This window comes from Phyllobates terribilis, unplaced genomic scaffold (genome assembly GCF_046119375.1).
Source record: "Phyllobates terribilis strain yellow unplaced genomic scaffold, ASM4611937v1 Scaffold_5__5_contigs__length_657084704, whole genome shotgun sequence".
Classification (NCBI taxonomy): Eukaryota; Metazoa; Chordata; class Amphibia; order Anura; family Dendrobatidae; genus Phyllobates; species Phyllobates terribilis.
Window position 1 is genome coordinate 179,661,748 of NW_027362765.1, and position 26,672 is coordinate 179,688,419.

At 43.6% G+C, this 26,672-nt stretch overlaps 1 protein-coding gene across 4 annotated transcripts in view; it reads right to left on the minus strand.

Annotated features, from left to right (window-relative positions):
• The window catches only part of ACLY (ATP citrate lyase), a 62,250-nt gene that overhangs the window by 27,154 nt on the left and 8,424 nt on the right, over positions 1–26,672 (minus strand). For all 4 annotated transcript variants that reach the window (XM_073683540.1, XM_073683542.1, XM_073683539.1 and 1 more), the window contains exons 2-5: positions 9,845–10,037; positions 7,347–7,469; positions 3,699–3,761; positions 959–1,149 (exon numbers count right to left, since the gene is read on the minus strand). In XM_073683540.1, coding sequence (XP_073539641.1) covers positions 959–1,149; positions 3,699–3,761; positions 7,347–7,469; positions 9,845–10,003 — 536 coding nt within the window. In that variant the 5' untranslated portion in view covers positions 10,004–10,037. The remainder of the gene's footprint in view (positions 1–958; positions 1,150–3,698; positions 3,762–7,346; positions 7,470–9,844; positions 10,038–26,672) is intronic.

Here is a 26,672-nt window from a genome sequence, read left to right on the forward strand (position 1 = left end):
GAGAGAAAGACTTACTAGAAAGCAGCACAGTCTGTATTTCTGCAGCTGCATCCTAATTCCCCCTCCTCGCCCTACAGATTTCAATAGGCAGCATATAACCAGAATTTAGGAGTATTACACAGTAAATGAAGGGATTCTTAGAATGAGGGGTTAAGAAAAAGTGGAAGATAAGTTGATACACGGAAACTTCTCTCTAATACAATATTACAAAGTTCTTAATATTGGTTTAAAGAGAACCTATCACTTGTTCAAATTGCGTTGCATATCTTTGAATAATATCCCATCCCATCCCATCCCATCCCGATTCTGAGTTCGAGCTCGGAAGCTGATCTAGCAGTCCAAGACTGCCAAACTGTGATTCGCAGCATCTGGGAGGGAGCACAGATTTCCCACACTGCACTGCAAAAGCAACAATCGTGAATATCTCTACAATGAAGCGAGGCAAGGAAAAGAAAAAGAGCACCAGAATCAAGGGAGCTTAGGGATTAAGCCCAATTCTTGGAGCAAGCGATAATTTAAATGGATTGCTTGTGCAGAAAATATTGATGACCCATCCTTAGGATAAATCATTAACATTGGATAGGTGGGGGTCCAACATCCAGTAGCCCCGCCGGTCAGCTGTTATTAGCGCTAACTGTGACCAGATGCAAACATTGTATTGCAGCCCCTGCTGAGTGCTGCAGATCAGCTCCTATTCAACACTTCATAAGAGATGGAAATAACTCTTTAAATAAATCTGAGTAGCTCAGAATTTAAAGGTCCAAAATGTGAAAAAAATACATCATAACCAAACTAAGAGGTACAAAAGGAGTGCCAGAGGGATAATAATGCATTACACAAAACCATAACACTGTGCTTTGTATCTCAAGAAGATCTATTAATACCCAAGGAAGAGTCAGTAGGAAAATAAAGCCCTCAGGTCAGATCTAGTAACAGATGTTAGCCTTCTCTTACTTACTCTTTCTTATCAGGGCTGACATGAATCAGAAGGTGGTTTTTCACATCTTGTTCGGTCAAGCGTTCCCCCACACCGACAAGAAGCTTCTGGGCTTTTGCATCAACATCCCCAACATCCACACCTCCCTCATGATGGAAGAGAACGTAGTCCCCCTCCCGGGCCGCATAGATGCAAACATAGAACTCCTCTTCCTGCCACAAAAAACAATGAAGCGTGGATAACACCACAAGAAGTTATGCATTTTGTACAAGTAAATATGTATGGCCTTTATTCTTAAAGAGATTTGCCCTCAATGGTACGTACATACATATGCACAACTGTGTTCTGTAATATAAAAAGCTGGTTGCAGAGGACCTTTAAAAGGGGTTATCCAGCCCAGTGAAATGCCCATCAGTCACTGTGTCTATACAAAACCACAGAAGAGTGTGAATGGGGCTGACTGACATCTCATGTCAATCAGTAAGCCAATCCCCTTCTTCATCATGGCTGATGCATAGACAGAGAAGGGGGCTGGCATAGCTTCTGAAATGAGTCGACTCCCTTTACACAGCTCTGGTCTTGTGTCGACAAAGTAAACACATCTTGTAAAGTAAAATTTTGTTTTCTGCAAGAAAAACTATCCTGTATGGAGTACAAGACCAAAAGTGAAGCTGCTGAAATTTGGGATGGGGCAGCTACCTGACACTGGGGGCACCTGGGATAATTGAACTATATATTAGTAACTTGTATAACTTTAGACTTAGTATTTTCTGTGCCCATCTGATACAGGAGTACAATAGTTGGTCAGAACCAATGTTCATTGTCCCATTAAAGGGAATCTGTCAGCAGGCTTTTGCTATGTAATCTGAGGACATCATGCAGTAGGGGTTAAAACACAAATTTCAACAATATGTCACATGTCTGGCTGTGCGCTGTTGTTTACTTACACTGAAGGTTTTATCAGATGGTGATTATCACTGTTGGACTACAAGCTGTGCCCACTTCTGTGATAAGCTGCTCAGGGTCTATAGCCACTGTATATAAAGAGCCTGGTGTGGGCAGGGGAAGCTATATCAGCTCTGCTGCATTGCTAAATGCTGATTGTGCTAGAACTGCTGCACTCAGTAAACTACCGTATTTTTCGGATCATAAGACACCCAAACTTGGGAGGAAAATAGCGGTGTGTCTTATGGTCCACGTGTAGCTTACTGGGGAGTTGTGGTGGAGCGGGATCGCAGGAAGCAGGGTCCCTCCCTCAGGAACCCGGCGGCAGAAGCGGTGTGATACAGCGGGCCCAGTTTCGGCAATCAGACAGAGCTTTCCCAGCGGCCATTTTCCTGAAGCCATGGGCCGCATGCGCAGACTGGGATCTCGGCCCAGCTGAGATCTCAACCACGCAAGTTGCGTCTCCAGCGGCCATCTTCCTGAAGCAGAGGGCCTCAGGAAAATGGAAGCCGAGATCCCAGCTTGCCCATTTCCCTGTAGACCACGGCTTCAGGAAGATAGCAGCCAGAAAAGCAATGCACTCCGCACTGCCTGCAGCATCTCACCGCTTCTGCTGCCGCCGGGTTCCTGAGGGAGGGACTGCTCTCTGCGATCCTGCTCCACCACCACCGCAACACCTTCTCCCACCCAGGGTCCGCAGCATTGCTCCACTAATGCTGCCGCCGGCTTCCTGAGGGACCATGCCTCCTGTGACCCCCCCCCCCCACCTGCCCCCCACCTCCACTTAATTTTTTTTCCTATTTTCCACCCCAAAATTTAGAGGGTGGTCTGGTGCATCTTATAGTCCGAAAAATACTGTAAGGGTATGTGCACACGATGCAGAAATGAAGCAGAAAATTTCTGCATCATTTCTGCATCTCCCTGGCAGAAAAAACGCATGCAGATTGTGCATGCGTTTTTCCTGCAGAATACATGCGGATCCACATGCGTTTCCGCATGCAGACTGACAAGCGCTTTCCAGGCGATTTTAGCATCACCTGGAAAGTGCTTGACAACTAGGTCACACTATATAAATCCATGCAAACAGCATGGATTTATATAGTGTGACCCGAGAGAGTGTATATACTTACCTCCGATGGCCCGCGCTGTCCTGCTTTACAAAGTTCCCGGCTGCCGGCAACTTTGAATTGAAAGACCTGCCGACGTCAGCATCACGTGACCCGTCACATGACTCTGACGTCAGCGCAGGTTCTACAACTCACTGCAAGTGCCGGGAATCAAGCGGGAGCGCTGCGCGGGCCGACAGATGGTAAGAATACATTCTTGTTTTTACAGCTTTTTTAATGGTACCTGGGTGTGGATGAGACTCTCCTCTCCTCCACACCCGGGTACCATCCGCATATTAGAACGCGCCAATAGCGCAAGTACAGATGCTGTCTTGCGGAATTGGCGCGTTCTAATGCAAGTCAATGGCGGCGAAATCGCCGCGTTTCCGCAAAATTAATTGAAATGCTGCGGATTTTTGACCGCAGCGTTTACGCTGCGGAAAAATCCGCATCATGGGCACAGCACATGCGGATTTCCATTGGGGAACATTGCTTCCCTTCTACCATGCGTTTTTCATGCGTTTCCGCGGCGTTTACGCAACTGCAAAAACGCCGCGGAAACGCATGAAATACGCATCGTGTGAACTCAGCCTAAGTGACACATTGTTGGATTCTAGGTCTCTCTGCCTAAACTATGCTGCTCTCAGTTGAGGTAGCAAACACCTGGTGACAGATGACCTTTAAATTATCGATCAGTTTGTTGTACGCACCTGTTTATGTGAAACAAATGGCTCAATCAGGAAATTCTTAAGAATCCCTTTTGCTTTGGCAATCTGAAAAAAAAAAAAGCAAAATTAAAAATATAGGATTATTAAAGAGCAGAAATAATGGAAACAAAAACACAAGTACTAAAGTTGAGTAATTCACATAAATTAGATCTTTGTTCATTAAATCGAAATGGGAAACAAAGCTAAAATTATACATTTTTTTTTTTAATTCTAGCATAGTTATCAAATACCTGACCACCAGATGTGCTGGTCTTCCTGCTTGCAAGGCCAAGAAATGAGCACTCCTGAAGAGTGACAGTTTGGGCCGGAGGTATTGCCAAGCCATTAGCCTGAACTGCTCTCACCCTGATGCTGGCCGGATAAGAAGATCAGCCGGCTTTAATTAATTGCTTACAAGCTCTATAGCAAACAGTTTGCAAGCGTGCACTCCTTGACTCGGAAACCGGCCACCTCCGAGGTGGTAGTCAATAAGCAGTACATTAGACAGCTAAAAATCCCTCCATTCATGGAAATGGAGAAAAATTTTAATAAGTAAAATTGTAAAGTGCAACTTACTTCATATTTAAAGTGGTACTCCCGGGGAGATAAAAACATTTTTGTACTGTCCCTGCCCTCAAACTATAAAGATGAGATGCCCAGTGCAGTGCTATTATCTTTATAACTAGATGGTGGCCCAATTCTAATGCATCGGGTATTCTAGAATATGTATGCGGCCGACCGGGCGCAATCAGCAGAGTGGTGTTTAAATTTGGCGCCAAAATCGTATTAGTGAGGACCGGGGAGCGGCGCTGCCTGTGCAAGTACCCCCGCTGCGAGCAGCCGGGAGATGACCGGCTGCTCGCAGCAGAAGTATCCCGACTGGCGGCGCCGCTCCCCGGTCCTCCCTTCACACTTGCCTTCGGGAGATCAGCGGCCCTAGCAGCTGATCTCCCAACGGTAGCCGCATGGAGGTCAGCGGTGCCGCAGGTCGGGGTACTTATGCTGCTACGCCGCTGACCTCCGTGCGGCAGATGAGCCGCTAACGGCCGCCATCTTTTTCTGAAAACCCGCGTCGCTGATTGGCCGTGGCCGGACCAATCAGCGACGCGGGATTTCCTGGACAGAAGGACAGAGACAGACAGACGGGATAAGACGATTATATATATATTAGATGCTTGTAATTCAGTGTAACAAGAGCTGCTCCTCACTGCTGTCCACTCCTGCGGGGAAGTTATGCCACACATCAGTGTGAAGCTCCCCGTGGCACCCTCTTCTCAGACTGGCTGTTACTCAGAGAGGGGAGCTTCACACTGGTGTGTGAAGTAACATCCCAAACAGAAGAGGGGAGCAGTGAGGAGCAGCTGCTGTCACACGGAATTACAAATGTTATAAAGATTATATAACTGCACTGGGCAACTCATCTTTATAGTTTATGAGGGCAGGGACAGTACAATTTTTTTTTTTTTTTTTTTAAATCTCCCCAGAGTACCCCTTTAATAAGACAAGTCAATCAGTTTAAAAGCATATTAAAGGCATACACTTCAGCAAGCCACATATTTTAGTTAATAAGAAGGACCGAGCCCTAATAAAAGCGAATGTAAATCAAATGGCTTTCTTGTATTATGGCTTGTATTATTATCTTGATTTACGTTAGTACCTTATTCCGGGGTTAACACAAACAAAAAAAATCAGAATGGTTGCTAGTGGCAGAAGCAGTTTGTTTTTTCCCGTAGCAAACCTATAACTTATTTTTGCCCCCTCCCTGCTTCTTCGCTATTGAGAATTCCAATCAGGCAGTTGTTTATTTCTTAGTAAAGTGTGCCGGATCATCCTGCGCTCTGACAGCGGGCAGCCAATCAATCTTCAAAAGCCGAGCTACATCCTCTGCCAAATCACACAACAGGAATACATCCTACTAATTGGACATTCTGACAGCTGACAAGTGGATCCAGATATTACAGATACTGCAAGATGATTTATTCTAAGGATTAATGCACATACTCAGCTAGGGAAAAGGACCAAGAATTTAAAATATACCTTAAAGCTGATATTACAAGAAGAGACTAGGGTGTGGGAAAAATGCCGATGTGCAGTTTCACCCAAAATAATGGCGGTTTATAAACAGATTGTTAATGGTTACATGATTTTGACCATTATCAATTCGAAAACCAGAGAAGATTTATGGCATAAGAACATGTTGACCGTTTTATACCACATCACATTCACTAGGCGTCAACTCTCACTAAGTGATTCGAAAACAAGTCCGCAGTCTACCCACCCAATACATCTACATAGCCCTAGCTGTCAGTCATGCCGACCACAATACTAAGCAAAAAACATATCAATGTAGGGCAAAGACAAGCAAAATCAGCATGAAAAAATATAAGAATGCAAAAAAACAAAACAAAAAACAAACAGTTTATACAGGAAATGCAAGGCTTAAAAATAAAACAGGGAAACAAATACCAGCAAGATTTTAAACAGTTTCAAAATATTAGTAATTACATAAGTCAGAACCACAGGAAAAAACACAAAATCATAACCTAGTCACGAAGACTACATATACACGGTGGATCAAAAATACCTGCCTAAAATTCACATATTCACCATTTTCATAAAGTTCCTTCACTGACGCTTAAAGGGGTTGTCCCAAGACTCTGCTGCATTATAGTGTATAAAAACTGAGCTGCAGTACCTGTGAATGGCCACTACGCAGTGATGTTCGGACTCTCTATAGCGCATTGTATAGACCGGCCCCATCATGGGACCACACTTACAGCTGATCAGTGGAAAAGAATTGTGTAGGACTCCCACCTATCTGATAAAGATGACTTATCTAAGGTGTTATCTGGGATTTTGTTTTTTGCTTTATGGGGCCAACTACCTGCCTGTTCTGCTTCGCCACAATCTCTCAGAGTTCAGGCGGAAATTCTGCTGCTTCTTTTGACCTCACGTCGACAGATCAGCTCTCTCCCGCAGTTAGGCCGGCTGCCAATCAACATGACGTTGGCAGTGACAATCCGTTGAAAAAGCAGAAGAGAAGAAGCTGCTCTGTCGAAGTGACATCACAGGAAGCAGGAGAATATACAGCAGGAGCAATCCTGGCCGCTTCAAGCTGGAAGAGATAGTCACCAAGCAAAATCAGGAAAGAAGTTAGCAACTTACCTGCCGGTAAATTCTTAGCCCATGGGAAGGGGAGGGGGGATTAAATAAAAAATGGTCACAGATAACCCGATAAGGATAGAATATCAATATCAAAGTCCTGGAATCCGCTATAATGGGAGATTAGAAGAAAGAATAAAAGCGTGACCTAAGTATGGCTTAGCGGCTCAAGATATTGATATGAATTGGGCTAAACTGCAATACTAGACAAAGCCCATAGACAAGCCCAAGGATAATTTTGTAGGAAGGGGAGTAAAAGAACTCATGCAATGCCACAAACCCAGGTCTCCCTCTTAATACAAGGAGAGAAAATATGGAGCAGGTAACCTATAAGCCCACTTCACACCGTGACTTGGTCTTTTACAATTGAACGACTAATAAAACTGGTAACAATTGTGGTATAAGGTGAACTTGGCAGTAAATGGAAGTAAAGCGATGGTCCCCATTTCACACCAATACATGCAATCTTCTAATATAACAGATACTTACAGTGGTTTCATGTCCCAGCCGTGGTTTTAACCAACTCTTCACCTGATCCAAGTTTAGGTTGACACCGACAAGTCCAAGCTTTCCCCGACGTTTGATGAGTTGGTCTGGTTTCACTACCAAAGGCTAAAAGAAACAAAGATAATGAGGAAGGCGCTCCAAAAGCGAACCAAGAACATTAAATATTAACAGGGAATAAGGATAAATAAAAGAAATCACTAAAACAGGAACCAAAATGGCAAAAAAGTTAGATATTGCCACTATCTAAATATCTCTAAACATAAGTAGCCCACAATAGCAGATCATCCCTGGCAAGTGGCAGATTACATTGAGCGAATCTCTAAATAACCCACTATCTCCGCTGGAAATTTCCAAAATATGTATATACAGGTGATTCAGCAACAAGAATGGCAAAATTCATCAAAGCAATGTGTTCATGCACAAACCCAACTCAGAGATAAAAGGGGCAACAGAATATCTAACAAGCGGCTATGTTTAGGCAGGGTAGAGGAGTTTTTCGGACCACATATGTGCATTTTCCATGATCCCCGAGTCAGTAATGTGTCCCAGCCATCACATTGCACCCAGCATTTTCAATGGATGTGGTCATGGGCAGGGCTGTGGAGTCAGTGTCCATTTTGAAAATGAACAGACTCAAACTCCTAAAATATATAATAAATTGGGTACAGTAGTTCAAGGCAGTTTGTGGGGAATATTTTTTCATAAGAATTTGGGAAAGTTATGAAATGTCCTATTCCTGATCTAAGGGTCTAGACTTTTAGCCGAGATGAATCTGTGCTACAGTAAATTTATAACTTACACATGAGCCATGTATGAGGGAGTCCGAGTCGTGGAGTCAGAGTCTGTGTCATGGAAATTGAGGAGTTGGAGTCGGGAGGTTTGGCTTACCGACTCCACAGCCCTGGTCATGGGGACGAAGTTAGGAGGTACATGTAAATTGAGTGACAGTATAGGCATGAGAAGGGTATGCTTGCAATGCCTTTTGTATGACGCCACACTGTTAAGCTTTTATCAAGAAATTAATAAAACCAAATTTTTAAAGGATAGCTTGAATGATGGGTATTTTCTTTTGTTTTACTGTATATGCACTAACAAAAAAAAAAAATGTATAGTATATCAAACTTATTTTTTCTAAGGCTTGTTTAAAAGGGGTCACCCACTACTTTTTAGTATTTTAAAAATGAGCCCATGTTGCTGTGAATATGCATAAATTTAAAAAAAACAAACAAAAAAAAAAAACACACTGCACTCTCCTTACTTCCTCTCGCGTAAGAGGAAGCAGGCTGGACAGTAACCGTACTGAGAAATTACGAGGATTCAGTAGGCTTGTGGTTTTAGGACCACCATGGGCTCATTTTTTAACAAAATAATAAAAAAGTAATGGCTAACCCCTTTAGAATAATTGGTCCTTGTACTAGAAGACATCTAGGATTAGTGTTTTTCAATGTTCTGAGGTCAAGTCACACAAGGCTATGATCATTCACCAGGCTGCCATTAAAAGCACGGCATGTGTACAATGCAAAAAGCCTCCAGAGACATAGCAAGTACTCAGGGTCATAAACCATAGAGTAAGAACCCCAAATCATTGGATATTACAGAAATAAGCTGCGTGGCCAGCTTTAGATACAGACAACCAAGTATTCCAGCAGGATCAACTCTGAAACTACAAATCCCAGAATTCTTCAACAGATAAAACCTATCAAGCAACTATTGCTGTCGGGGAATGTTGGTAGTTGTAGTTTCACAACAGCTGGAGTACTGAAGAATCACAGCGTGGTTGTTTAACTACACGCGCTCGTCATCCTCAGTCCCCACCTACTAGGTCTGGTTTCACTTAATATACTCATTCATATTACATAGTTTATTACCTATTGCTGGAGCTTTCCTCCATCAGTCATGGTAAAGCTTTGTACTCCGCATTACGCCAGACCGCATAGCAGAGCAGGGTAGGAGCACCAAGACACTGACCTTCCTTATTAATTCAAAAATGACTGTACGTCATACGAGTCCTAGACTCCCAGGCTTCCCTGCAGCAGTGCATTAACCAGATTAACACTCGGATGATTAGATATTGCTCAATGATTTGGGCTCTGGCCAGATTGCAAATGGACACTGTGCAGATACAGAGATTTAATGATCGCACTCCGCTGTCATTTATCTACATTAAGTGAAAGCTTCCAAGGACTTTAGCATCCAGCTCTCGGGAGATCGTGTTTTGAAGCAGATTATTCTGTTCTGATGGGAAAAAGTTCTAATAAATTACAGAATACTTTTTGCCAGGACAGTGAAGTAGCGTTTTAGACTTTTCCTAGCTCTATAGATAGATCTGAAGTAAAAGATAGAGAATGAGATAAGGAAGGCAATCTGGGAAAACGCAAACAGAGACCAGGGCCAGGTGGATTACTTGTTAATCTGGGTTCACTATTACAGAAAAGCCATTTATACAGATCCCAATTATTGGACATGCCAGCTAAGCTTACCTCGGTGAGAAGCCATGGATGGTCCTGAACGAGCCGGTCCCAGTCAGTATCGTAGGTAACTTGGGCGTACTTGAAGCGGTTCTGCACTGCAGCGCTGGTACAGATGTATTTATACAAGAATTCCTTTCCGGTCTGCTCAGAGATGGCTTTAGCTGACATGGTGATGCCGGATCGTTGTGGATGCTACCTGTGACTGGGATAAAGGACAAGGTATAAGACGCGAGACTGCATATAGGGTCTGAAACCTGCTTCTGTTTTAGGCTCTGTCGACAGATTTGACAGCAAGAACACCGCATGCCCCACTGAACCCTGACAGACACCATTCAAAGGGTTGTCCCGAAAATTAAAAGTTATCACCCAGGAGCCATCATGACAAATAGTGTACAACCCACACATGGAGAGAGTAACAGTAAGAGACGAATTTGCACATCACATAAGAGCAAAACTATTACACTTGTCCTGCCCAATGTAGGGCCATACAGGAGACTTCTCAGCTGCTTCATGGGGTCCACACAACGGCAGCATGAATCAAAGACCGGGTCCTCCATTATTATCATCGTTGTTGTTTTACTCTGAAATGTTGAAGGCCGTCAGCCTAGCTGATCGGGCGAGAAGGAGCAGTGGAGGCCTGCCTCCTGGACTAGTCCGCTCATCTCTGGCTGCACTTTAAACTGTGTATTCTCTGTAACACTACAGCATTCTAGAGCAAAACAGCTGTTTACAATGCGGAACCAGTCTCAGATTCACGCTCCGGTTCAGGCACCATGAATCAGCTGATGGGTTATACACAAGGGGTTATTACACAACTCAGATTATACATGCGTTATTCAGGGTACTACTTGACTGACACATATTTGGCACAAGGTATTTTGTGAGATCCAAGGCTATAGAGTCTTACACTCAAATACATACATGCAAAAACTCTCTTCAGCAGTAAATGGGAATTAAAAAGGTACTGTACTTTCTACAAACTTTGCATAAATCAATAGTACAAATTAGTATAAGAAACTTAGTAATTGCATCAGATATACATATAATATACACTGCTCAAAAAAATAAAGGGAACACTCAAATAACACATCCTAGATCTGAATGAATGACATATTCTCATTGAATACTTTGTTCTGTACAAAGTTGAATGTGCTGACAACAAAATCACATAAAAACCATCAATGGAAATCAAATTTATTAACCAATGGAGGCCTGGATTTGGAGTCACCCCCAAAATTAAAGTGGAAAAACACACTACAGGCTGATCCAACTTTGCTGTAATGTCCTTAAAACAAGTCAAAATGAGGCTCAGTATTGTGTGTGGCCTCCATGTGCCTGTATGACCTCCCTACAACGCCTGGGCATGCTCCTGATGAGGTTGCGGACGGTCTCCTGTGGGATCTCCTTCCAGACCTCGACTAAAGCACCCGCCCACTCCTAGACAGTCTGTGGTGCAACGTGACGTTGGTGGATGGAGCGAGACATGATGTCCCAGATGAACTCAAATCGGATTCAGGTCTGGGGAACGGGCGGGCGGGCCAGTCCATAGCTTCAATGCCTTCATCTTTCAGAAACTGCTGACACACTCCAGCCACATGAGGTCTGGCATTGTCCTGCATTAGGAGGAACCCAGGACCAACTGCATCAGCATATGGTCTCACAAGGGGTCTGAGGATCTCATCTCGGAACCTAATGGCAGTCAGGCTACCTCTGGTGAGCACATGGAGGGCTGTGCGGCCCTCCAAAGAAATGCCACCCCACACCATTACTGACCCACTGCCAAACCTGTCATGTGATGGGTCACATGGCTCAGTGACGTCATGGCAGGTCCTTCACAACAGAGTGAGCAGTGCAGGACACCGGACGGAGCAGACAAAACACCGGGAGGACAACGGAAGGTGAGTATAAACTTTATTTTTTTTATTTTTTACCATTCTTATTCTTTTTTTTTTTACCTAACTTGGTCACACTACTATAAATCCATGCCGGTTGCATGGATTTATATAGTGTGAACAAGTTGTCAAGCACTTTTCCAAGTGATGCTAAAATCGCTTGGAAAAGCGCTTGATAACCCGCATGCAGAAATGCATGCAAAGACGCTTGACAAACGCTTCTACCTGGCGGGAAAAACGCATGTAAAAAACGCATGCGTTTTTCCTGCCAGGGAGAAGCGTAAAAATATGCAGCATTTCTGCATCGTGGGCACTTAGCCTTAGTGTTCCCTTTATTTTTTTGAGCAGTGTAAATCAGATTCCTTTCCCACTTATCTGACACCTCTTCCCCTCCTCCTTGTCATCCACTCTGGGAAGAGAAAAAACAAAAAAAAAGCCCAGGAGCAGGAAGAGGAAACAGGTAGAGGGAGAAATGGAAAGATCGAGGTGAGCTTTCTAAAAAGTTTTTTACATCACCCGGGAGCCGAGTTACATCCAGACAGCTCAGCTCTGCTGCACTTTGTCATGCCCAACACACAAGAAATCAATTCCTGCTCTGCAGCCATTAGTTAAGCTGCGTGCCCACGATAAGTTCTTCCGCAGCGGAAACGCATCAAAAACGCTTGGTAATCCGCACCCCATGGTCCCCAATGGCATTCCGCAATGTCAATGCACATGCTGCGGATTTTTCCGCAGCGTTTCTGCAGCGCTCATAAATCCGCAGCATGTTCATTAATTTTGCGGAAGCGCCGCCATTGACTTGCATTGAGACGCATAGAATCCGTGTCTGTACATTTGTACACGCGGATAATATGCGATTCAATGTGCGGATGGTACCCAGTTCTGGAGGAGAGAAGACTCTCATCCAGACCTGGGTACCATTCTACCTGTGAAAAAAAGAATAAAATAACAAAATAAAGTTTATATTCACCTTTCCGACGGCTCTCTGCATGCCGGCAGCGCTGAAGGACCTTCGGTGACGTCACAGTCATGTGACCGCAGGCCCTTCACCGCTGTGTCTCGCGGTATGCCGGCATCCAGGAACCAGACAGGAACGAGCGCTGCAGCACACGCCGGGGCATCGGGGGTGAGTATAGCTTCATTTTAAGCATTGTTTTACGGTCACACTATATAAATCCATGCTGTTTGCATGGATTTAAAGTGTGTGACCTAGTTGTCAAGCACTTTCCAGTATGCTATCGCCTGGAAAGCGCTTGTCAATCTGCATGCGGAAACGCATGTGAATCCGCATGTATTCTGCAGGAAAAACGCATGTACAATCTGCATGCGTTTTTTTTGCCAGGGAGATGCAGAAATGCTGCAGAAATTTTCTGCTTCATTTCTGCATCGTGGGCACATAGCCTTAGCATGCAGAGACAGAGACCAAAGCAGCTCCTCTCCTCCCACCAGCTACCAGTGGACTGCAAATTAGAGACTGAGCATGCAGAGGGAAAACTGGTGGAAATGCAGAATACAAGATATGTAATGGCCAGAAATATAGTTACTCCTCATGTATACACACAGGACAGCTTGAAAGTACAGTTATGCTATGTGCCCACGATGCAGAAATGCTCCGGATTTTTCCTGAGCGTTTCTGCATCTCCCTGGCAGAAAAAACACATGCGGATTGTACGTGCGTTTTCCTGCCAGGGACATGCGGATGTGAAGCGTTCTTCACATGCATTTCCGCATGCGGGTTGACAAGCGCTTTCCAAGCGATTTTAGCATCACTTGGAAAGTGCTTGTCAACTTGGTCACACTATATAAATCCATGCAACCGGCATGGATTTCTATAGTGTGACCCGAGAGAATGTCAAAAAATAAAAAATAAATCTATACTTACCTTCCGATGGCCCCCGCAGTCTTGCTTTGCTCGGTGCTGACTGCCGGCAGATCGCGGTACACTGAAGGACCTGCCGACGTCAGCGTCGCATGACTATGACGTCAGCGCAAGTCCTCCAGTCCATCGCGATCTGCCGGCAAGGGAGGAAGAGCGCACCGGGGGCCGCCAGAAGGTAAGTATCATATTTATTTTATTCTTCTTTTTCTTTTTTTTTTTACAGTTTCTATGGTACCCGGGTCCGGAGGAGAGTCTCCTCTCCTCTAGACCTGGGTACCATCCGCACATTGAACGCATATATTCCGCATGTGCTTATCTAGTGAAGCGGAATACATACGTTCTAATGCAAGTCAATGGCGGCGAAGACGCAGCACTTCCGCAAAATAATTGGTAGTGCTGCGTTTTTTTCCGCAATGATAATCCGCAGCGGAAATTTCCGCAGCATGTGCACAGCACATGCGGATTATCATTGGGGGACATGGTAGGCCTTCTACCATGCGTTTTTTAAGCGTTTCTGCAGCGTTTTTGCCGCTGCGGAAACGCTTAAAAAAATGCAGCGTGGGCACACAGCCTTATCCTTTAAACTACTGAACAGTTGCTTAGTTCTTGTGCACAAAAACATACGGTTTGTAGTGGCAGTGCCCTCCGTGAACAGCCAAAAGTCTGGAAAACATTATGCCCCCAGCTGAGAAAAGATGCTTTGCATTAGATATGAGTAATTTAAGTGAGCGACCCTGTAGCAAAATACAAGAACATTTGTTTTGAAACACTGGGTGCCAAGGAGAACAGCAGGGGAGTGCTGACGGCTGTTTCTCAGAGCAGATCTGTGGTGTAATCACCTATTCAAGTCAGGAGGTCCCTACTTCGATGGAGGTTAAAGTGTCAGCTCTTTCTCACTTCCCCAGTTATAATTAATCCCATATGCTCAATGTGAGAGTGGTATGTCCCCTCTCTGGAGAGGTCTTCATGGATTTTAATCATCTCTCACAGCATCTGCCATCAGAGGAGAGTCAGAAGAGCCCGATGCACATTAAATGGCTGGATGCTCCAGCGCAAATTGGCAGTCTCCGCAGAAATACATCAAATGTGTATGACCAGGTTTGTGGATACCATTACCCTTAGGCCTCATTGAGACATCAGTGTTTGTTCACGTAGACAACACAACAAAAAAAAATGGTCTTCAGTGTTTTGGGTCAGTGTGTTCATTTTTATCAGTTTTTCACGTATACATAAGTAAATAGATTACAAAGCTTCTCCTATCCTTTGTGTGAGGAGCTGCCCACTTACTAAAGACTATGATACTTTTCCAGCAACGGACCACCATTTTTGTCAATATTATTGTGTTTTATTAGTGATCTACTTGTTATGTTTTATATAATTATGCTAACTTGTCAGTATGTGCACTAGATTCACTTGTAAAATGTCCAGCATTCCACTAATCTGTATCTCAGGATATCTGTATCTCAGGAGTATCTAACCATTGTTCCAACAGCCAATAATCTCATTATGTGTGTGTAGATTGTAGACACAGTGGAGCCGTTACCACAGGGGGTCTTACATTCAGTCTCAGATGAAGGCTTCTAGAATATTCTTCATTGTTTTAGCGAACAGTGAATGTTTAAGGGGGAGGGTGATCACTTCTGACCTGGGAGGCGACTGATCCCAGTGAAAGAAAGGACAGACATGCTTTAGTAAGAGTTGTGTGGAAGGATTGAAGGAAGAGGATGGAGACCGTGGACTTGGAAGGATTGATAAACATGTTACCATTATGGAGTATGTCGTTTGGATTTAAACTTTCTTAAAATGACTGTTGATACTGGATACTTGGTCCTCTACGGCAGATAGACCGATGAAAGCCCATGGATGTGGCTACAGATTATACTGGCTGGAAATACGAAATCTTGTGGGCCAACCAAAAGTTGGGAGACAAAGCCTGTGGAACTACTGAACCCAGATTGGGAACTTGAGGACTGAGAGAACGGTATTTTGGCCATTTACCTGGAATTGCTTTATTACCATGGCTGTGATCAATAAAATATTGTTGCATCGTTAACCTGCCTAGGTGATTACTTACAGCCCACAACCTCAGATCTTTACACTTTGCAATGTTACTCACGGACAACACACGGATAGCACATGGACACAGGTTCCACAAAACATACACGTTACCAGCCCCATAGACACGTAATTTTGGTCACCCTAACCCACAATTTTCTCTCTTTTTCTATTAGATGTAACAAAAAGAAACGGTTTCTCGCTGAATAAGATAGAAACTGTAAAGAAAGTATACAGTACAGTAAAAATGCGGAGTCGATTGACATCTATAGATCAATATTCTGGGTTAATTATAAACTTGACATTGTTTGCTGTGCAAGATATAAAATTTGGTTTGATAAATGATTGGTGATTTCTACCCTAATGACTTTTCCTCACTACACCACTAAGCTAAAGCAAATACACTTGACAATTAGTGAGTGTCCAAGTCAGAGACTGGCAGCAGATAAGTGTACCTATTATTTGCATGGCTCATCAGATAATATCCTGCCATTACTACAGTAAGTGAGGTTACAGGTTGGATGCAGCAGTCACGTGCCACCTGCAAATATAAACCATAGGAAGAACCAGAGCACCTGCACTGATCAGAGGGGCTGAAGGCAACTTTACACCAAAAAAATATGGTATTTTGGGAATCCATAAAGCCACATTTTTAGCATTCCTTAAGATTTTTTTGCCATGAATTCCAAAAAAACTGTAAAATTGCGATTCTATTTTCAGAAAGAAAACAAAAAAAACAAAAGACTACCAGAATAAAAGTCGCTATACATGCAACGTGTAGGAACATGTTCACACTGGCCATTAAACAGACAAAACCTAAGACTGAAACAAAATGAGCAAAAACAAGCAATACATATGAATAACATTGGTTACTTACTAAACACTTCTACCCCCCCCCCCCATTTAAAAAAAATCGTAAAAGCCATCCCACAGTGACAAGGTGTACCCCCACCAGGACAGTCCTATACTATCACCAATATTAAAACCTTACCATGAGTCAACGGTGACCTCACTGTGAATAAGGGCAGAAAAGGTATTACACAGTCCTTACACTGAAAAAAAAAAAAAAAAAAAAAACACAGCCGACCCCTCCCTCCCAGCTCCTGTCTGCACAACTCTGGTCTATGATAGGTATGGACAACACAAGGCTACGGGTGATTTACCTAAGAGCTTGCGGAGACAGGACAGTGACACATCAACGGTGACATGGAAATCTCCCTCTGCCACCGGCTGCATCACTAATGCCTGGAAGACTGACAGGGGCACAGAGGTCATAAATGACATTAACAGTCCGTGGTCAGAAGGGCTTATTTTAGGTGTCATACACACATGAGTGGAATTTATTATAGAGAACCAGACAGTCTATGGCTATTGTTATGCATTACAATAAGTATGTATTTTTATATGTAGATGGTACTATATAATCCACATACAGTGTTAGAGGGATATTCTGATAATCACAGGCTATCACCTATCCACGATATACGGTAGGTGAATTCTACTAGGTTTGTTGGTGATTGATAACCAAAACCCCCACCAATTATTGAATGGTGACTGAACCCCTACTGGTGACCCCAATCCAGATAATGGATTATAAATTAATACCAGAATACCCCTTTAAAGCAGAAATGAAAAAATAAATTAAATCTGTCAGAGGATTCAACAATACAAACTGCATAGACTGCATAGCTCCCTAAGACCTGATGAGGTTGATGTTCTTACTTTGAAAATTCACATTAGAACAACTTTGTAACTCTGATATTAAACTGAGCATTTCAGGAGTCTGGACAGAGCTTGATTCAGAAAATGCTCAATTTAACCCCTTAGCGACCAATAGATGTCTTTTTACTGACCTGAGATATAAGAAACTAGCATTCCCTGACACCAGGGCTGTGGAGTCGGTAAGCCAAACATCAGACTCCTCAATTTTCATGACACCAACTCCGACTCCCTCATACATGGTTCATGTGTAAGTGATAAATTTACTGTAGCACAGATTCATCTCAGCTAAAAGTCTAGACCCTTAGATCAGGAATAGGACATCTCACAACTTTCCCAAATTCTTATGAAAAAATATTCCTCACAAACTGCATTGAACTACTGTACCCAATTTATTATATATTTTAGGAGTTGGAGTCAGTCCATTTTATACTGACTCAGATTCCAACACAATGGGCTCTGACTCCACAGTCCAGCCCGACAGGTGACAATCTTGTAACTGCCACATGTACATTACAGCTGACAACTTGCTGCATCAGCCATGATCAGTGTTGGCACCGACCATGGACATTTAACTCCTTAGACTCTGCTGTCAATAGTGACTACAGTATCTAAATAGTTAACAGTGTGGGGGGCTCCCTCTTTAACCTCATCGGCACCCTAAGATCTTGATCGTGTGGTCCTGATATTTAGCAATTACCTGCCATGGCAAACAACGACCTTAGTGTCTGCCGGCTATATTGGCCTGTACAAAAGTTAACAAAATTTAGGTGGTAAAAATAAACTTTTTCATTCTTGTCATGCCACTTTCAATTATTTCCTGAAAAGAACCAGAAGGGTTAATGAACTACCTGAAAGCATTTTCAATACGTTGAGGGGGTGCAGTTTTTAAGGCTATGTGCCCACGATGCAGAAATGCTCCGGATTTTTCCTGAGCGTTTCTGCATATCACCTGGCAGAAAAAACGCATGCGGATTGTACGTGCGTTTTCCTGCCAGGGACATGTGGATGTGAAGCGTTCTTCACATGCATTTCCGCATGCGGGTTGTCAATAGTGTTGAGCCACCCCCGTAGTGTTCGGGTTCGGTTCGGTTCGTCGAACACCGGGATGTTCGAGGAACTGTTCGTCGAACTGTTCGTCGAACACCTTAGAACACCGTCGAACACCGTTAAAACCAATGGCAGGCAAACAAAAACACATAGAAACACATAGAAAACACCTGCAAAGGTGTCCAAAAGCTGACAAACTGCTCAGAAGACACTCTCTTTAAAAAAGCCGGCCGGCAAATTCAGCAGCGGCATACACCGGTACCCGACAATTTAGACAAGAAGGAATAGAGCATCACACATAGATTAGATAGATAGAAACATGTCAGTCACACATATAAGAAGCACAGTGACAGTGTTGGTTACTGCACTTGTCATTTAGTGTAAAGGATTTATTAAAAAAAATATTAGTGTTTTCATGCACCGTCTCTTTAAAAAAGCCGGCCGGCAATTCAGCATCTGTACCCGACAATTTAGAACAGAAAGAATAGAGCTTCACACATAGATTAGATAGATAGAAACATGTCAGTCACATATATACGAAGTACAGTGACAGTGTTGCTTACTGTACTTGTCATTTAGTGTAAAGGATTTATTTAAAAAAATAATAGTGTTTTCATGCACTGTCTCTTTAAAAAAGCCGGCCGGCAATTCAGCAGCGGTACCCGACAATTTAGAACAGAAAGATAGAGCATCACACATAGATTAGATAGATAGAAACATGTCAGTCACATATATATGAAGTACAGTGATAGTGTTGGTTACTGTACTTGTCATTTAGTATTAAAATAAAGGATTTATTATTAAAAAAATTGGCGTGGGGTTCCCCTTAATTTTAGGCTCTAGCGGAGGTTAAGCAGACGGCTGGGGCAGATGTTTGAAGCCTGGGAAGGGGGTAATACCCACGGAGCTTCCCAGGCTACTAATATCAGCCTCCAGCTGAATACATAGCCTTTACTAGCTATTAAAATGGGGGACCCCCCCAAAAAAATGACGTGGGGTCCCCCCTAATTTAATAGCTAGCAAAGGCTAGGCAGACAGCTGGGGGCTGGTATTAATAGCCCAGGAAGGGAGCCATGAATATTGGCCCCCTCCCAGGCTAGAAACACCAGCCGTCAGCCGCCCCAGAAATGGCGCATTCATAGGATGCGCCAATTCTGGCACTTAGCCTCGCTCTTCCACGCTGCCCTGGTGCGGTGGCAGGGGGTAATAGGGTTGGGGTTGATGTCAGCTTATAATGCCAGCTGACATCAAGCCCAGGTTAGTAATGGAGAGGCGTCTATAAGACACCCCCATTACTAACCCCATAGTCAAAGTTAAAAAAAACACAAACACCCAGAATAAAGTCCTTTAATTGAAATAAAGACACAATCCTTTATTGTTCTAAATTAAACCATACTTACCATCACGCCCATTCCAGCTGAAGCCAACGATCTCCTGCAATAAAAGAAAAATAATAAAGCAACCTCATCCTTACCTTTCCATGGTTCCCACGACAGCTTCAGCTCTGCTACATCGAGATGACAGGCTGGACCGCAGCAGAACGCTGCCATCCAGCCTGTCATCCCGCAGACACTGAGAAGCGCAGGCTTGCTTGCGCTGCTCAGCGTCTCTCTGTGACGACATCCAGATGAGCCGAGTTCATGTCCAATGAACTCGGCTCACCTCCTGCACGTCACTGACAGCGTGGGAAAATTCTCACGCTGAAGTACTGAGTGCAGGAGAATTTTCCCACGCTGTCAGTGACGTGCAGGAGGTGAGCTGAGTTCATTGGACATGAGCTCACCTCATGCACATCACTGACAGCGTGGGAGTATTCTCCTGCACTCAGCACTTCAGCGTGAGAATTTTCCCACGCTGTCAGTGACGTGCATGAGGTGAGCCGAGTTCATTGGACATGAACTCGGCTCATCTGGATGCCGTCACAGCGAGACAGTGAGGAGCGCAAGCATGCCTGCGCTTCTCAGTGTCTGCGGGATGACAGACTGGATGGCAGCGTTCTGCTGCGGTCCAGCCAGTCATCTCGATGTAGCAGAGCTGAAGCTGTCGTGGGAACCATGGAAAGGTAAGGATGAGGTTGGTTTATTATTTTTCTTTTATTGCAGGAGATCGTTGGCTTCAGCTGGAATGGGTGTGATGGTAAGTATGGTTTAATTTAGAACAATAAAGAATTGTGTCTTTATTTCAATTAAAGGACTTTTTTCTGGGTGTTGTGTTTTTTTTAAATACTTTACTAGAAATTCATGGCGGTCATGTCTAATACTGGCGTGACCCCATGAATTTTGGGCTTGGGGCCAGCTGATAATACCAAGCTGGCCCTAACCCCTTTATTACCCAGTGAGCCACCGCACCAGGGCCCTGGATGAGTTGGGTACAGCGCCAGAAGATGGCGCTTCTATGAACGCGCCATTTTCCGGGGTGGCTGCGGACTGCAATTTGTAGCGGGGGGGGGCCCAGAAAGCTTGGGCCTCCCTGCGCTGCAGATTCCAGCCCCCAGCTGCCTAGTTGTACCTGGCTGGACACAAAAATAGGTCGAAGCCCCACGTACTTTTTTTTTAATTATTTCATGAAATTCATGAAATAATTAAGAAAAAAAGGCCTTCCCTATATTGTTGTGTCCGGCCAGGTACAAATAGGCAGCTGGTGGTTGGGGGCAGCCCGTTCCTGCCTGCTGTACCTGGCTGGACACAAATATAGTGCGAAGCCCCACTTCAATTTTTTTTAATTATTTCATGAAATTCATGAAATAATTAAGAAAAAAAGGGCTTCCCTATATTGTTGTGTCCGGCCAGGTACAAATAGGCAGCTGGTGGATGGGGGCAGCCCGTTCCTGCCTGCTGTACCTGGCTGGACACAAATATAGTGCGAAGCCCCACTTCAATTTTTTTAAATTATTTCAGGAAATTCATGAAATAATTTAAAAAAAATTGACGTGGGGCTTCGCACTATATTTGTGTCCAGTCAGGTACAGCAGGCAGGAACGGGCTGCCCCCAACCACCAGCTGCCTATTTGTACCTGGCCGGACACAACAATATAGGGAAGCCCTTTTTTTCTTAATTATTTCATGAAATAATTTAAAGAAAATTGACGTGGGGCTTCGCCCTGTTTTTGTGTCCAGCCAGGTACAACTAGGCAGCTGGGGGCTGGAATCCGCAGCGCAGGGAGGCCCAAGCTTTCTGGGCCACCCCCGCTGCAAATTGCAGTCCGCAGCCACCCCGGAAAATGGCGCGTTCATAGAAGCGCCATCTTCTGGCGCTGTACCCAACTCATCCAGGGCCCTGATGCGGTGGCTCACTGGGTAATAAAGGGGTTAGGGCCAGCTTGGCATTATCAGCTGGCCCTAAGCCCGAAATTCATGGGGTCACGCCAATATTAGACATGACCACCATGAATTTCTAGTAAAGTATTTAAAAAAAACACAACACCCAGAAAAAAGTCCTTTAATTGAAATAAACACACAATTCTTTATTGTTCTAAATTAAACCATACTTACCATCACGCCCATTCCAGCTGAAGCCAACGATCTCCTGCAATAAAAGAAAAATAATAAACCAACCTCATCCTTACCTTTCCATGGTTCCCACGACAGCTTCAGCTCTGCTACATCGAGATGACTGGCTGGACCGCAGCAGAACGCTGCCATCCAGTCTGTCATCCCGCAGACACTGAGAAGCGCAGGCATGCTTGCGCTCCACAGTGTCTCTCTGTGAGGGCATCCAGATGAGCCGAGTTAATGTCCAATGAACTCGGCTCACCTCATGCACGTCACTGACAGCGTGGGAAAATTCTCCTGCACTCACCGCTTCAGCGTGGGAGAATTCTCACACTGAAGCGCTGAGTGCAGGAGAATTCTCCCACGCTGTCAGTGACGTGCAGGAGGTGAGCCGAGTTCATTGGACATGAACTCGGCTCATCTGGATGTCGTCACAGAGAGACGCTGAGCAGCGCAAGTAAGCCTGCTCTTCTCAGTGTCTGCGGGATGACAGGCTGGATGGCGGCGTTCTGCTGCGGTCCAGCCTGTCATCTCGATGTAGCAGAGCTGAAGCTGTCGTGGGAACCATGGAAAGGTAAGGATGAGGTTGCTTTATTATTTTTCTTTTATTGCAGGAGATCGTTGGCTTCAGCTGGAATGGGCGTGACGGTAAGTATGGTTTAATTTAGAACAATAAAGGATTGTGTCTTTATTTCAATTAAAGGACTTTATTCTGGGTGTTTGTGTTTTTTTTAACTTTGACTATGGGGTTAGTAATGGGGGTGTCTTATAGACGCCTCTCCATTACTAACCTGGGCTTGATGTCAGCTGGCATTATAAGCTGACATCAACCCCAACCCTATTACCCCCTGCCACCGCACCAGGGCAGCGTGGAAGAGCGAGGCTAAGTGCCAGAATTGGCGCATCCTATGAATGCGCCATTTCTGGGGCGGCTGACGGCTGGTGTTTCTAGCCTGGGAGGGGGCCAATATTCATGGCTCCCTTCCTGGGCTATTAATATCAGCCCCCAGCTGTCTGCCTAGCCTTTGCTAGCTATTAAATTAGGGGGGACCCCACGTCATTTTTTTTGGGGGGGTCCCCCATTTTAATAGCTAGTAAAGGCTATGTATTCAGCTGGGGGCTGATATTAGTAGCCTGGGAAGCTCCGTGGGTATTACCCCCTTCCCAGGCTTCAAACATCTGCCCCAGCCGTCTGCTTAACCTCCGCTAGAGCCTAAAATTAAGGGGAACCCCACGCCATTTTTTTTAATAATAAATCCTTTATTTTAATACTAAATGACAAGTACAGTAACCAACACTATCACTGTACTTCATATATATGTGACTGACATGTTTCTATCTATCTAATCTATGTGTGAAGCTCTATTCTGTCTGTTATAAATTGTCGGGTACCGCTGCTGAATTGCCGGCCGGCTTTTTTAAAGAGACAGTGCATGAAAACACTATTATTTTTTTTGATAAATCCTTTACGCTAAATGACAAGTACAGTAAGCAGCACTTTCACTGTACTTCGTATATATGTGGCTGACATGTTTATATCTATCTAATCTATGTGTGAAGCTCTATTCTTTCGGTTCTAAATTGTCGGGTACCGGTGTATGCCGCTGATGAATTGCCGGCTTTTCATGTTTCACTGTTGACACTGTTCCCATCGATTTGGGCAATCACTGTAATGCCACAACCACCATGGCTGTGGCATTACAGTGAGTGACAGACAATCCCTGCATGATTGGTGCTCTAAATAGCGCCAGACATGCAGGACACGCTTTTGGTGCACGAACAGTTATCGAACATAACCTCGAACAGCCGAATTTTTTGCAAATCGTTCGGGTTCGTCGAACAACTCGAACACCGCCCAAAACAGCTCGAATTTGAGATTGGCGAACAGTTCTAGTCAAACACCGCTCATCTCTAGTTGTCAAGCGCTTTCCAGGCGATTTTAGCATCACTTGGAAAGTGCTTGCCAACTTGGTCACACTATATAAATCCATGCAACCGGCATGGATTTATATAGTGTGACCCGAGAGAATGTCAAAAAATAAAAAATAAATCTATACTTACCTTCCGATGGCCCCCGCAGTCTTGCTTCGCTTGGTGCGGACTGCCGGCAGATCGCGGTACACTGAAGGACCTGCCGACGTCAGCGTCGCGTGACCCGTCACATGACTATGACGTCAGCGCAGGTCCTTCAGTCCATCGTGATCTGCCGGCAAGGGAGGAGGAGCACACCGCAGGCCGTCAGAAGGTAAGTATCATATTTTTTTATTTTTTTTTTACAGTTTCTATGGTACCCGGGTCCGGAGGAGAGTCTCCTCTCCTCTAGACCCGGGTACCATCTGCACATTGAAACGCATGGATTCCGCATGTGCTTATCTAGTGATGCGGATTCCATGCGTTCTAATGCAAGTCAATGGCGGCGAAGACGCAGCACTTCCGCAAAATAATTGGTAGTGCTGCGTTTTTTTCGGCAATGATAATCCGCAGCGGAAATTTCCACAGCATGTGCACAGCACATATGGATTATCATTGGGGAACATGGCAGACCTTCTACCATGCGTTTTTTAAGCGTTTCTGCAGCGGAAACGCTTAAAAAACGCATTGTGGGCACATAGCCTAAAATGGTATCACTTTTGGGGATTTCCAATATATAGGACGCCCAAAGTCACTTCAAAACTGAACAGGTCCCTAAAAAAATAAGTTTTGTAAATTTCCTTGAAAAAATGAAAAATGATTGCTATATTTTTAAACCTTCTAAAATGCTAACAAAATAAAACAACACTTTACAAATGGTGCTGATGTAAAGCAGACATGAAGGAAATGCTATTTATTAATGTTTTTGTGTGGTATGACTATTAGGATTAAAGGGATAGTCAAAGTTTGAAAATTGCAATTTTTAAGACATTTGTCAAATTTCTGATATTTTTATAAATAAACACAACATATTAACCTTAATTTACCATTATAATAAAGTATCATGTATTACAAAAAAAAAAATCTCAAAATCAATGGGATATGATGAAGCATTCCAGAGTTATTACTACATAAAGTGACCCTGGTCAGATTTTAAAAAAAAATTGGTCCGGTTACTAAGGGGTTAAAGATCAGGGGGACACAAATTTTAAATAAGGATTATGTACCGATTCTGGCATTAATTTTCCAAGTAAATACACAAGCTTCCTCAGGTATAATAGATCTATTTAATAATCCAGTCTATATTGTGAAATTTGGTGAGCGATCCCCCTTAAAGTGACCATCCACCCAGAGATTATAAAGTAACTACACATTTCACATATATAGTCACGCTACATTGAAGGGCCATTAAAAACTGTATGTAAGGCAATGCAGGACCCCGTTATACTGTATGGAGCACTATGTGGGGCCCATTATACTGTATGGAGCACTTTTGTTGCCATTATACTGTATAGAGGACTATGTGGGGCCCATTATACTGTATGGAGCACTTTTGTTGCCATTATACTGTATAGAGGACTATGTGGGGCCATTATACTAGATGGAGGACTATGTGGGGTCCATTATACTGTATGGAGGGCTGCATGGGGATTACAGTAGGAGAATCACATTGTAATGAGGGTCATCATACTGTGTGTATGGAGGGTACTGTGGAAGAAGTAACTGTGGGGTTATCATACTGTGTTTGGGGGCACTATCATACTTTATTATATGTAATATTCAAGTTTTTTTTTATCCTTTGCTATTACATATTTAAATTATACCATTGGGCCATATGCTTTTTACTGATCTTACATAAAATATTGGAATAATCTAAATATGTTATTCTAAAATCTATCAATTAAAATGTACTTTGTTTGTGGGACAACCCCTTTAAGTTTGTTTCCATATGAAAAAGTTTGTTATGTTTGATGATAAGGAAAAACTTCCTCAGTTGTAGACATTTTTTTTAATGAATATCAAGGTTGGCCCGTGACTTTGTCCAAGCATTTAATTTTGGCCCACTGTGCATTTGAGTTTGATATCCCTGCTTTATGCAAAGATCACCTATCTCCTCACTAATCTAACTATTCCATGCTCTCCCTAAGCACTTTGTATCTGTACTTGTACACATACTGGCAGGTGACCGGTTCATGCAGCGTTTTTTTGAATGCCCCCATTTATTATATTGATGGATGGACCTCACACATACTGATGGAGCAAGAACCACAAGCGTGGCATCTACAAGCACCTATGATCAGCTTCTGTGCATGCTTGAATAATGCTATATTTTAGGCACATCTAGCTGTGCCACAGACTGAATGGACCACTATGGAGCTTGCAGGCTAACACTATTTAAACAGGACAAAGGATCCATCACTGAGAACCAGAAAAGTTTTCATTATGGAAAAATCCTTTTAATCATGATTTTGGCCAATTTATGACATTTCACAACAATTTTAAAAAGCGTCAAGACAAGCGAGAGAGGCTAAGCTAGTTATTAAAAATGTCTTCTACCATATACTACACTTTTTTGGCACACTTTGCTCTGTAAAAAAACTTCCCAAATGTGGCCAAGGAGTATTGAGGGCAACATTTTCTATCCTGTTGTACCATCATTGTAGAAGAACAGAACTTTGCATAAGTTTTCCATGAAAAACAGCACTCATGTGCTTCTATTTGCTTAAATGTGCAGAGAGCTAAATCTGAATATGCATCATTCATTATTATAATGACGTTTTTACACTGCGGGAGGAGTAAAAACACTTCAGCGGTTTATGATCAAGTATTGCTCACATAAG